Source organism: Crocodylus siamensis, chromosome 2 (genome assembly GCF_052110815.1).
Source record: "Crocodylus siamensis isolate JL-2025a chromosome 2, ASM5211081v1, whole genome shotgun sequence".
In the NCBI taxonomy this organism is placed as follows: Eukaryota; Metazoa; Chordata; order Crocodylia; family Crocodylidae; genus Crocodylus; species Crocodylus siamensis.
This window is the reverse complement of record NC_143396.1, coordinates 169,150,390-169,163,604: the sequence shown is the minus strand read 5'-3', so window position 1 is coordinate 169,163,604 and position 13,215 is coordinate 169,150,390. Positions and strand designations below refer to the sequence as shown.

The 13,215-nt window shown below is 56.4% G+C and overlaps 1 protein-coding gene across 1 annotated transcript; it reads right to left on the bottom strand.

Moving 5' to 3' along the window:
• Window positions 1–224: 224 nt before the first annotated feature.
• On the bottom strand, window positions 225–9,951 carry TBC1D10C (TBC1 domain family member 10C). Its single transcript, XM_090034884.1, has 10 exons — window positions 9,837–9,951; window positions 8,971–9,182; window positions 5,257–5,356; window positions 4,861–4,968; window positions 4,393–4,499; window positions 3,631–3,745; window positions 3,005–3,070; window positions 2,482–2,671; window positions 1,933–2,087; window positions 225–1,546 (listed from the first exon to the last, which is right to left on the bottom strand). The coding sequence occupies exons 2-10, from the start codon at window positions 9,165–9,167 to the stop codon at window positions 1,082–1,084; spliced, it is 1,503 nt and encodes a 500-aa protein (XP_089891010.1). The 5' UTR covers window positions 9,168–9,182; window positions 9,837–9,951; the 3' UTR covers window positions 225–1,081.
• Window positions 9,952–13,215: the final 3,264 nt, after the last annotated feature.

Genomic DNA, 13,215 nt, shown 5'->3' with positions numbered 1-13,215 from the left:
CACAGAGGTGTAACCAGCCATTCCCTGCCCAGCCCAGCCCAGGGAAGGCTATGGCCTCATCACAGAGACAGCCACAGTGGAGATGTCCACCCTATGCTGATATATCCACCCAGCCCCCACCGGGGCTGAAGACTTTTCCTCCTTCCCTACATACTTTCAGGAATGCACTCAGTTTAACACCTCCCATGGGCTTGCATCCTGGCACAAGCCTTTAATACCATGTACATAGAAAAAAAGACACCAAGAAGGGGGCCCAGCCCCACCTTGTCTGGTCATAGCCCCAAAGGCTGAGAGGAAGAGAGCCTTTCTTACTCTTTCAGCTTCCCATTGCTTGGCTCCAGGAAGGGATTAGTAAAAGGGTAGAGGCTGTGGCGGAGGCTGCTATGGTGATGAGGAGGCCTGTTCCTAGAGTTGGCATGGAAGTGACCCCTATGCTAATGGAGAAGAAATTCCTGCACCCCAGGAATGGCTTGAGTGTGCAAGTGTGTGCAGGGTGCCCCTGCCTTGGAACCACATCGACCAGTGTGTCACAAGGCCCATGTGCAGGCAGGTCACATGGAATATACATGTTCTGGGCTCACTCATGTAAACATGGGCACAGGCTGAGGAGGATGATGGTGGATCAGTGAGGGCTCTAGGCTACATCCTAAAGAGCCCCTCCCTACCCCTCGCTCTCCCCAGGGCATCCACTCAGCAGGAAAGGGCAGAGCCCATCTCAAATGACCAGACTCCACCCACAGCATATCTTCTGCTTTCTTCCATCCAGAAATAGTTCTCCAGGCAGTGGGCAGAGTCTCTAGGCCAGGTCATGCTCCCTGTTGTTAAGAAACAGGTCTCCAGATAGGAGATGGAGTCTCTCAGCCAGCTCATCCCCCATCTCCCCTCCTATTTAAGCAGGGGATGGAGTGTCTTTGCCAGGTCACACCCCATCTTCTCCCATTCAGGTGGGAGTGAAGTCCCTCGGCCTGGCCCTGCCCTGCTCTCTGCCTCAGGTGAGGGTAGAGTCTCTTAACCAAACCAAGTCCCACCTCGTCCTGATGTGGCAGGGGGAAAATATCTTTCAGACCCCATCCCTTCCTGCTCAGAAGTAGGTTTCTAGATAGGGGGTGGATTTTCTCCTGGCATGGCTGGGCTCCTCTCCCTCCTCATGACCTTGCACTAGGCTGCTCGTGGGCCGCTGTCCCATGTGAAAGGTCTTGCCACGTGTGTCTGGCTTCTTCCTGCCTGGGGGCTTCTTCTTCCGCTCCTGCTTCTTGGCCTCCTGCTCCAGTTGGCGCTGCTCCTTCAGCCGCTCCTTCTCCAGGCAACGCTGCTCCCTGGGGGGTGGGTCCACCACTATCTCAGGGATGAGGAAGGGAGATCCAGTCTGCCCACCCTTCCCAGGGCACCGTGCCTCCTCCAGCTGCTGCTCATCAAAGATGGCCTTGGCATTGGGCAGGCGCTGCCCCAGGCGCTGGCCAAAGTTAGGCCAGTCCTTGCGCAGCTTCTTCAGCTTCACCTGACAATGACGCTCCAGGTCGCGGTGTGAGACAGCCATGTCATGGACCTACAGACAGGGCAGGAGGGGACCCAGAATTGGGGAGGGGGATTACTGCAGGCTTGGGTGCACTCAGAAAGTGACACCACAACTGGCTGCATGCAAAGAGAAGAAACAGCAGAGAGCCTGCCCTGCCCAGCCCCACCCTCCCCAGCAAAGTGTGCTCCTTCTCTGGGTTAGAGGCAGTGGACAATATTGAATCCAGGAATAAGTCGGGAGTGGGTGAGGGATGGCTCCCCCATTTTGGCTGTGCCTGCCAGAGCTTTGCATGAGCAATAAGCTCAGAGCTGCTAGGGAGCAGCCTGGCTGTTTCATACCCTGGCCACCATGGCCTGTCTCTCCCTGGGTGGCTGAATCTGGCCTCCCCTTTCCACCCTGCCTCACATCTGCCTCACCTCTGCCATAAATGCATCCTCCTGCAGCTGCTCTGGTGGGATGTTGCGCAGCTTCTCCAGGGTCTCCACCACCCCCACACAGTCCCGCAGCTTCTCGCCCGAGCCCAGTGCCAGACGCACCAGCACCAGCCCCACCCGGAACAGCACCTTCACCCCTGCAAGGAGACAGGTGCTGTCAAGGCCTGCCTCAGCAGTGCGGGAAACCAGGGGTGGAGGGGGGAGGGCAGGATGGAGCTCCAGCCAGGGAGACTCCTGCATGCCTCGAAGCAGCCAAGAAGGTTTAGGATGGCCTTGACATAGACAGACATGATCTCATGGCAGCCAAGAGGGAGACTGTGAGGAAAGCCATGAAGCAGGCATTGGCCCTCCTTGGGGAACAATGACACTGCCAGAACACCATGATCCCCCCCAGCCAAGGCAGCCAACCAGCCATGAATGCCCCAGTACCCCTGGGCATACACCCCCCCCGGCATTGTCTGATAACCCTCACTGAGCCCTGGCCGCAGCTGCCTGGCTGGGAGTGCCCTGGGCAGGGACAGCCCTACCTACCCTCACTGAAGAAGGCATCCCAGATCCGCAGCACGGTGGGGAAGGGCAGGGTGCGGCAGAAGAGGCACAGGAACCACTCGGTAACAAAAAGCATTGGCCCCACGTTGTGCTTCTGCAGATGCTTGTAGGCCCTGTGGCACACGCGCCGCAACAGCGCCATGAAGACCTCACCATCCAGCAGCACCGCCTCCTACAGGGTGAGATGCAGCCTGTCAGACCCACTGTCTCTCCACAGGGTGCCACTTCTGCCCTCTCCATCCCAGCACCAGCTCACCTGGGGCTCAGTCCAACAGCCCTGCCCGCCCATAGGGTTCCTCACCCCAGATCACAGGACCACCTGCTGGGGAGGGCAGAGCTGAATAATACAGGCTCCGCCTCCTCCCTGATGTCACAGTGGCTTTGCTGGGGAGGGCGGGCTAGGTCCTACAGGCTCCACCCGTCCTCTGATTCCACTCTGCTGCGTCCCTTAAAGCGCCCCATCTGCCCCCCTTCCCTCCAGCCATGTCCCTGCTGTGTCTCTCACCATTTCAGGGCTGTAGTAGCCAGGCAGGTAGCGTTCACTGATCTGCACCAGGCACCAGAACGCTTGCTGAGAAAGAGAGTGGCATTAGTGCAGGGGGGTCCCCTGAGCACATGGGGAGGGGGTGCCACATGCAGGCTGCTGTATCGTGTGCAGTGGACTGGGGAGGGGTGGGGCAGTTGACAGGCCACCAGGGAAGGAGGGTAGTGGGAGTTGGCTCATGGGGAGGGCAGTGGTGGTGCTATCTGTGTGGGGAAGGGTCAGTGGGTAGGTAGCCCATGGGAAGTGGGTTCCTAATAGGGTTAATGCCTCACAGATTTAATAGACTTCATTGACATTTGGGCTGGAAGGGACCTTGCAAGATCATCGGGTCCAGCCCCCTGCCCAAAGGGCAGGAAGTCAGCTGGGGTCAGAATACCCAAGCAAAATAATCATCCAAATGCCTCTCAAACATGTCCAGAGTAGTTGTTGCACCACTTCCAGGAGAGTCTATTCCAGACTCTGGAGACTCGGATGGGGGTGGGGGGGGTGGGGGCATGGCTGCCCTGTGAGTGGGGGAGGGTGGGGGCAGTGCCCTGTGGGCAGGATGGTGGTGAGCATCTCACAGGGGCAGGGTGCATAGGACTCACCTCAGCAGGCATGTGCATGAGGAGCATAGCAGCGATGGGGCCCTGGGCCTGGCAGTAGCCCTCCTGGGGCCGGTACACAGTGTAGGCTTTCAGCAGCTGCAGGAGCCCACGCTGCCTGCAGGGATGTGGAAGCATCAGAGCTGAGCTGGGGCACACAGCACCCCACATTTGGCCTCCCCTCTTCCTCCCACCACCTGTTCCCAAGGCCTGTGGCCCATCCACCTAGGGACAGGGGTGGGGAGGGAAATCAATGGGGAAGGCAGAAGCTGGCAAACCCCAGTGCCTTCTCTTGTCCCAGTCCCACAAGCCCATCCCAACTGGACCCCCTTACACCTGCCCAGCTCAGGTCCTCAGGCCCTGGACCCTGGGAGGAGGGGTTATGTGGTGGTGGGTGGATGGATGGATGTGAATATGATAATTTCTACCACATTTTAGCTGGCTAAGCTGGGGACTTATGTACCCATGTGGTGCCAGGGCTCTCAGGACACAGCCCCAGGGACTCCAGCCACACTGTCCACACCCTGCTCTTTCATGGGAGCTGTGGGGCCCTGATTCGATGGGGAGACAGCGCCACCCAGAGCTTAGCATGGGAACCACAGAACCACAAAACTGCCCAGCTGGGAGGGAATAGGGGCAGGGGCAGGATCCAGCAATCTCTTGAAGCAGCTGAGGCAGATCAGCCTCAGCTGTATGCACTCCCTCCCCACCCTCCTCCCACCCAAGACCTGCCCTGCAAGGGCTCAACTGAGCCCTCTTTCATACCCGTGGCCCTCAGGGGAGAGGAACATTTCATGGAAGGGGAACTGGCGATGGATGTCCTTCTCAATGGTTTCCAGCCACTGCTGGGTGCCGGGGGCTTCCTCCAGTTCCTATGGCAACAGGGGAACAAAATTACCATAAGGACCAGAATGGGAGGGGGCAGTACCTTGGGTTAAGGAGGACTGGCTCTGTCCTTTGAGGGGAGCTGGGGTCAGGCCAGACTTGGCCCAAGAGAGTGGAGAGCAGAGAGCAGCCAGGCTGGAGGTCAGACAGGGCCCTGTAACCCAGCAATACAAGCCCATGCTGCACGGGCTCAAGGAGTGCTCCCGCAGCAGCAATAGTGGAGCTGTTATCCTCCCCTTGTGTACCTTGTCGCCAGCAGAGGGAAGCCTCACACACAGTCCAGCGCAGTGGTGCAGAAAGCAGCCCACATGTGGACAGAACAGGCGCTGGCATCAGGGATCTGGTTACCTGGTACTTTCCTTGGTTGCGGTCCATGATGGCCTGGGCCCCACAGAGCAGGGGCCAGCAGCGAGCACGCAGGGATGAGGGGATGCCCTTCCGGCACAGCACCTTCACCTAGGTGTCAGAAATCCTATTAGCCCCTGGCTGGGCCCAGAACAGCGCCCTCAGGGGCCAGGAGACACCAAGAGCCCACCCAAGGGAGAGGCCTGGACCTAAGACTGCAGAGGCAGAGCCAAGGGTGCCCCACTGCCAAGCTGCACTGCCCCAGTAAAGGGGTGAGGGGCTCACAGTGGACAGTCAGCAGAGCTGTGGTACCCCAGTGTGTTGGAGTGCCGCAGTGGTGGCAGGGACACCCTGATGTGGCTGCCACATTCTGGCAGGTCCCCCTGCAGCCCCTCTCACCTTTTTGTACCTCCTGGCCATGGTCTTGTCCCAGTGGGCTGTCATCTCCAGCCATTTGCTCTCCCGGCGCCGGAGCAGCTCCAGTGGGGGCAGCCCTTGGCTGGACAGGGAGAGGAGGGAGTATCACGCCCAGGCCTAGCAAGGGCTGCCCCCCGCCTTCTGCTCCCTTCCCCAGCACATCCCCTGCTATTCTCCTTCTTCCCCTCCCTCCTCTTCCTCTGCCTAGCTGGTAACAGGCCTGGCCCGGGTGCCCCATGGCTCTGCCAACCCCCACCTCCCTCCAGGGTGCTGCACTGGGGGAAGGGAGAGCGGGGCAGTCACCTCTGCACCCATCATCCTGGCCCCAGGCTGCTACTCCCTCCTGCCTCAGCTCTCCATCCTGCCACCGCAACTTGGGGAATGTATGACATGGGCACTGGGAAAAGGAGGACTTCCTAGTGAAGGGTGCACCACACCTTTAACTCTGACCACTGCTCTGCCTGACCCCAGCTCCTGTCACCCTGCTGACTCTGCTCTCGTCTGAGCCCCAGCTGCACCCCCACACTCTGCACTCACCAGGAGCACCCAATACCCTTAGCTTTGCCCAGAGACCACAGGGCATTGACGCAGACCCTCCATAAACCTTCAAAGGCTGGATGCATGCACAGGGCAAGCCCAGAGCTCACTAGTTATGGTTTTACTCTTTCTTCCACAGGCCCCAGGATGGCCCATAACAACCAGGTAAACAATGAGTCATGACTGACTGTGAAACTGCTGAGCAAGAAGTGAGTGAGGGCTGAGCAGGCAGGAAGAAGTGCAGAGTAAATGGTACCCTAAGCCCTGAGTAACAGCAGTGTCAACATCAGAAAGTGCCTAAGTACTCAGGACCTAAACTTCAAGTAGCTACTGAGTAACAGTGCAGCAAACACCGAGTAACTGCTCAGGCCGGATCCTCCTCACAGCACCAGTGCCTTGAGAGCACTGCCTGGCCATGCACAAAGCCCTCAAAAGAAAGGTGCTGTAGGGCAGGAGGAGTAGGGCTGGAGTAGAGGAGCATCTGCTGCTTCTGCAAGTGGGGCTGCTCATGCAATGAGAGCCCCTCAGGACTTGCTTTAGGCCTACTGTAGCACCCATGTGCTGGATGAGGACTCCTTCAGAATAACACTGAGCAACAGCCAAGTAAATCCTGAATAGTGACTGAGTACTGACCATATACCAGCCAAATGAACTCCACATAATGACTGAATAAACGCCAAGTACTAAGGAATAATAGCATAAAAGTGAACACCAAATAATGACTGAGCAATACTGAGTAGTGTGTAAGTAACAAGTGACAGCACAGTGAAAGTAAACTGAATAACACCAGATAAACCCTAAATAGACAAGGAGTAGTGCCTTAGCAAACATATGGTGTAACATGCCTAAAAGGTGGGTAAGGTCTGAGCTGTGACCCAGCAAATACTGGGAGCTCATCATCATCATCACTGCCTGTGACCTTCTGGATGCCAAGTAGGAGGCTGGCCCATTGTGTGCCACCTCTGTCACAGCATTGAGCAGAAACACAAACTGGGACTACTCTGAGGCCCTTGTGTCCGTGTCATCCTGTTGCAAACTGCCTCCCTCCCTCTGGGTCTAAGAGTGAGGAGCAAGCAAGTAACCATTGAGAAATGGACAACTATTGAGTTATGAGGGGGAAAATATTGAACATCCCTTAAGTAATGTATAGCAGATCAATGAGCACTGAGTAACAAGCTGGAACAGAGTCAACCTGAAGTAGGGAGGACTCACACCAAGTGAGGGCCATGCAAGCGCTGACCAGGAGCACCCTCTGAGTAAGGGATAATAAGCACTGAGGGCAGGGAGTACTCCTTGAGTAAGCAATGACCACGCGTTGATCGGGAGTGCTCTTTGAGTAATGAGCGAGTGAGAACTGAACAGGGAGTACTCAAGTAAAGGATGAAAAAACGTTGAATAAGGAGTGCTCAGTGCTCCTCAAGTAAAGAACGGGAAAGGGCTGAGCAAGGAGCACCCCTTTGTACGGGATGTACAAGCACTGAGCAAGGAGTAGTCCTTAAGTAAGGGAGAAATAACTGACTGCTGACCAGGAAATACTTGTGTCAAGGATGCATATGTGTTGAACAGGGAGTGATGATCACTGAGTTGTGAGTAGCACATGAAGGAGTATCTAATATGGCTGAGTAGCTGCTGGATAACCAGCGAGCCACAAGTCACCGTGAGCGAGGACAAAGAGGTGGGTCGGGATTTCCACCTGCAGAGTGCCCCTCTCAGACAGCGAAGGGATTGTCTAGGCAGCATTGGGCCTGCAGGGCTGGGCATGTTTTGGGGGCAAGGATCAGCTGTAGGGACTGCTTTGGACCCTGTGTATGGGCAACTGGGGAGGAAGGTAATGGGGCTCTGCTCTCTGCACCCCCAGCAACGCTGTCTCCTGCCCAGGGCTCCATTCCTGCCCCAGCAGCCGCTAGTGCAGGGCAGGGAGAGGCGGGAGATGACGCACTGACATCTCTAACCACACACTCAGGTTGCCATGGGGACCAGTGACAGGATGTGGTGAGGCCACTCACAGCTAAAACAGGAAGTGTTAGCTAACGGGTGTGTGCAGCCCTCAGCACACAGAGCCTCCTCCTGGGACAGACCTGGTGCTCCTGGCCCTGTTAGCTCATCCCCTGAGACCCACTTGCCTACCAGAAACCCCCGCAAGGGACCCAAACCAGAGAAGACCCCAAGCTGGCCAAGCCAAAGAAGGAATTATGGGCAGTGAGATGACATCATCTGTGGGGCTGGGACAGGGCAGAGTTACAGATCCTGTTTCCCTAGGGCCTGGAGAGCTCTGATTCAGATTGGATGTCTCTATCTTGAGCTCAGCCGTGCAATCTGGCGGGATGCAGAAGGTGGAAGTTTGGAGAGATCCTACCTAAACATTGCCATCCCAAACAGAGGACACTGAGGCCCTTGCATCCTTGACTGACCTCTTAGCAAGAAAATATAATCCCCACCCCACCCCCACACACACCTTAACTTGTTTGCAGCATCCTATGTGTTCGTGTAGCAGACAGAGCTTGGAATTTCACCCCTGGTTTATCACCACTAAAGGGCACAGCACTAACCAGCTGCATCCCTGGTTAGATGCGGTTACAACAGGCTCACTTGTTGTTAGCATCAGGCCGAAGCAGTTTCCTGGTAGATGCTCTGATAAACCTCATCTCAGACAACAAGGAGAATTTCACCCCGACTTCCCCAGGGAGCTCAGCTTCTCCAGATGTGAGCTGAGCCAATGTAGCTCAGAGCCAGGGGGTGAAGCTGTCTGCCTAGGGGTTTAAGCTGGGTCCAGGAAGGCTAAGAGAAAGGGGTTCAGGTACAGCTGATTTGTGGCTATAGATGGTCTGTGCTGAACCGCCAGCACTGAGGTGGGCACAGTGCCCTTTAGTAGGTGTTTGTGCAATGGGGCTGAGCAGGAGGACACTGGAACTCAGGCTCCGAGCAAGGGATTGCCTTGGTTGGGTTGTGAACCTGGACACCAGGTCCAACAGGCACAACAGTGCCAGGGAGCAAGAGACCATGTACAGAATAGGACCCAGGTGCCCAACAGAGAAGTCCAGGGCATGCCATCCCACACCTGCAGTGGTCTACACTTCTCTCAGTGCACAGCAGGCTCCCTCCCCATTGCCCCAGCACTCCCATTGGGAAGGCTACCCCTGCCCCCCACCCCCAACTCACGCATTCTGGGCACTGCCACCCCCGATGAAGCCATAGCGATCAGTCTGGCGGTATGGGGGAACCCCATTGAGCTCAGAGTCAGAGCCTAGTGAGCTGGAGTCCTCATGGTGCTCCAGGGCCAAGCTGAAGGCATCCGACAGGTCCTCCAGGGTGCTGTGGCTGGAGGAGTCAGCAGATGACATGGTACTGGTCGCCATGCCCACGAGAGTGCCCTGTAGGAGGGAGAGAGGGCCACAGTGAGCGTGAAGCAGGGCAGGGCAGGCCAGGACCAAGCACCCACAAGAGACCCTCACATAGTCTCTCACCACAGCCTACCCCACTCTCTCCCCAAAGGAACTATCCACACCCCACCTCCTAAGCCTCCCCCTCACCTGCATAGGCCATGCCCACCTATGCCCCTGCACCTCACCCCTCCAGACCTGTCTGTCCACAGCTCACACCCTCTTCCCTTTCTAGGTCTGTCCATTACAGGTCCTCCTTCCCCTATCACCGTAGTCTTTCTGTTTAGGGTGTTGCAGCCTCTTACCCACAGCATCAACCCTGGACCCCATTCCCCATGGGGTCTTCTTGCACAGCATCCCATGGCTGGTGCCTTCTCTGGGTCTGCCCATTTCCCCCAACACCCCAGCACAGGACCCCATCTTTCCCCATCTATGTGTGTTCAGTGTGTATGGGACATGCTGGGGCTGTCTTGCTGGCCATGCAGCATGTGTCCCACCCCTCACCCATGCAGGCTCCCCCAACATCTATTGGCAAGCCCTCATTGCTAGGTCTCCCTACATTCAGTGCTTGGGGAGTTTCTCAGAACATCCCCTCGCGTCTGTCCACATACCCTGTGCTCCAGTCTTCCCCAGGATCCCACTCACCTTCCTTGGCCTCTAACTTGTGCCCTGCGCTGGGCTTGGGGGCTTTCCCGATGCAGGATGCTGTGTCTGTGTATCTGTCCCTTGCTGGCACCTCACCCCCAGAGCACGTCCTGCAAGCTGATTTCCTTCCCACAAGTCATTTCCTCCTGCACCTGATACCGCTGAGGCGGCAGGCAGTGTGTGTGTGGGGCGCAGGGGCCCATGGGAAAGAGCATGCAGGGAGGGGGCAGGTCCCCTAGAGAGGCGGTGCATGGTGTGGACAGCTGTCCTAGGGGAGGACACATGGCACAGGATGGTGGCAGGCACCCTAGGGAGTGCATGAGGAGGGCAAGGTGTGATGGGCTGGCTGGCAGTGACCTGGCCCAGAGGTTTTGAAAGGGCAAAAGATGATCGGAGGACTTGGGATTCCTTTTCTGCACCAATCAGTCCCCAGAGACTCACTGTCCCACAGGTGCAGGAGGCTTTAGACTGTTTAGTAGGGAGCATATGGTCTTCAGTACTAGACCTCCACAGTGGCTACTACCAGATACCTCTGTGGGAAGAGGACAAAGAGAAGACTGCTTTTATTTGCCCCTTGGGATTCTATCAATTTGAACGAATGACCCAAGGGATATCCGGGGCTCCTGCCACCTTCTAGTGACTAAGGCAGAAGGTGGTTGGGGATATGCATGTGACCCAAGTACTGGTTTATTTAGATGACATTATTGTTTTTGGAAAGACCCCGGAGGAACACGAAGAACGGCTACTCTAGGTACTTGATCGGCTGGAACCTGCTGGACTTAAGTTGGCCATTGATGTATATTCTGCCAGGCCTCTGTGAAGTACATAGGACATATTGTATCACAGGAAGGGGTCAGCACTGATCTGGAGAAAATGCTGTGACCACCTGGCCTTCACCCAAGAACTTTAGGGAACTGAAAAGATTCCTGGGATTTGCGGGTTTCTATCAGTGATTCGTTAAAGACTATGCTACAATAACCAGACCTTTAAATGTCCTAACTCGGCCTTCCCTACATGACATCAAACAGCAAGAACAGTTGCCAAAGTACTGTGGGAAAAGTACTTCTCCGTGTTTGGGCTGCCCGCCAGACTCCACTCCGATCAAGGGTGAGATTTTGAGAGCCGGTTGTTGCGTGAAGTACTGACAGTGGCTGGCATACAGAAATCAAGGACTACATTCTACCACCCCCAAGGGGATCCCCAACCCGAGCACTTCAGTCACACCCTCTTGAATATGCTGGGTACCCTCCGGCAGGAACAGAAGGCCACATGGAGCCAGCATATCGCATACCTGGTGCATGCCTACAACTCCACTAGAAATGACGCAACAGGGGTCAGTCCGTATTTACTCATGTTTGGGAGGGAGCCCTGGTTACCCATAGATTTGTGCTTTGCGGTAGACCAAGTCTACCAACAACATTTGACTCATGGTCAATATGCACAACAGCTTTGGGACCGCCTCCGTTGTACATACCGACTGGCAGCCGAAACTGCTGGAAGAAACCAGTAACACCATAAGTGGCTTTATGATGCTCGCGTGCGTGAGCAAGGGTTACAAGAAGGAGACCAGGTGCTGCTGCAAAACCTGGGGCTAACTGGGAGACACAAAATCACTGATCGGTGGTGGGCTGAACCCTATACAGTGGTGTGACAACTGGGAGACCTCCCAGTATGTGAAATCTCCCCTGAGTCTGGACCGGGTCTAAGTTGCGTGGTCCACTGGAACCTCCTGCTTCCTATTGGTGAATTGGTGGGGCCCCCTCTGCCCAAGAGAGACCTGCGAGAAGAGAGGCCTAGGTCTCCCCATAGGAGGCCTCGTGCCACCAGCCAGCAGTTGTACCTGCAGCTCCCCTGGAGGACTCGGACTCTGACTGATGGTACCCTGCTGACTTACACCCAAGCTTAGGACCTGCCACTCCTTAGGGCGAAGGGGAGACGGGGACTGCTGCTCGTGGGGCCCTGTCTGGCGAGACTGAAGGAGAAAACATCCCTATGCCTTTACCTGCCAGTGGGGCAGACTCCTCCAGTGAGAGGGAACCTGAGCTGACAGGGCTTCATGGAGTCCTGCCCCACACCGCACCCCACAACCAAGATGGGAACTTCGGCCAGTCCATCGCTTCACCTACGATGCCCCGGGGGTGCTGGGGGAGGTCCCCATCGCTGCCCCTTGGGTCCAGTAGTCCCCCAGGCTGAGGCCTGCGCTTCACCCCGGACGGTGGAGGGTTCCGCAGGGGAGGATGAGAGGGCTGGCTGGCAGTGACTGACCGGGGGGGGGTTTGACAGGGCAAAAGACAATTGGAGGACTTGGGATTCCCTTTCCGCACCAATCAGGCCCCAGAGACTCACCCCCCGTGTCCCCTGATTGGCCCCGTGCGTCACCTGGAGGGGGCTAAAAGGGGCAGCGTGGGCTGACTCAGGGGAGAAACCAGTGAGGAACAACAAGGAAGAAGCTTCACAGAGCTGAGCCAGGAGCAGTGCCCCAGAAGAGCCTGAAGGAGCAGGACCCGCAGGCAGCAGTGGGACCCTCAGCAGTGCGGTGTGCGGCCGGCAGGAAAGGCTCCCCACTGGGCTCCAGGATCCCCTGGGAGAGGCTGTGGCCAGCAGGAGAGGCTCCCTAGCTCCAGCAAGGATCTGAGCAGCGACCTGAGAGGTTCCCAGCTCTGCTTCCAGCTCCTCCAATCACAGGTCAGGTGGCTCAAGTGAGGCTGGGGCTCTGGGAAGGTCAGGACCCCTAGCAGGTTACAGCAGTGCCACCAGTGTTGGCAGTATTCTTGCCTGCTACATGAGTAGATCTGGGTTCAAGTCCCAGCTGGGGTGAGTGAGCTAACAAGAAGTAAACCTTCTTGCAGTGGAAAGGGGCCATTGTGTTTTCCCATCTTCCTCCCTCTCCAGGTACCAAGGCCCTGTATTTCTTTGACATTTTGCATTTTGTGCCTCTTTTATATTCCACGCAATAGTATTGTTTGTTCTGCTGTTTGTGTTTTATGTTTTGTTAACTCTGTTTTTTGTCAATGATTGTTAGTGTCTAACCTTTGTTGAATCCTGCCCCCTTGGGGCATTGCAGTGTCCACTATACCCTCTGATTTATGCCTGTTATGTTCCTAGTATTAAAAGGTATATGGTTAAGTCCCCATTGGTGGTCTGGCTCTGCTCTATAGGGGGAGAAGAGTCCCTATACCTCCCACAGCGCTTGTGCACCTGCTCTGATCCCTTCAGTTGGAGAGGAGGTACCTCTTGGTGTACCGCCTGGGTTACAAAGGTCTCAGGAGTAAGCAGCCAGGGGGGCTGGGACTCAAGGCAGGAGGCACTCACTCTTTCCTTCCACCTGCTGACTGAGGCGGTACTGCAGTGACTGGGAGCTCCTCCCACAGCTCTCACC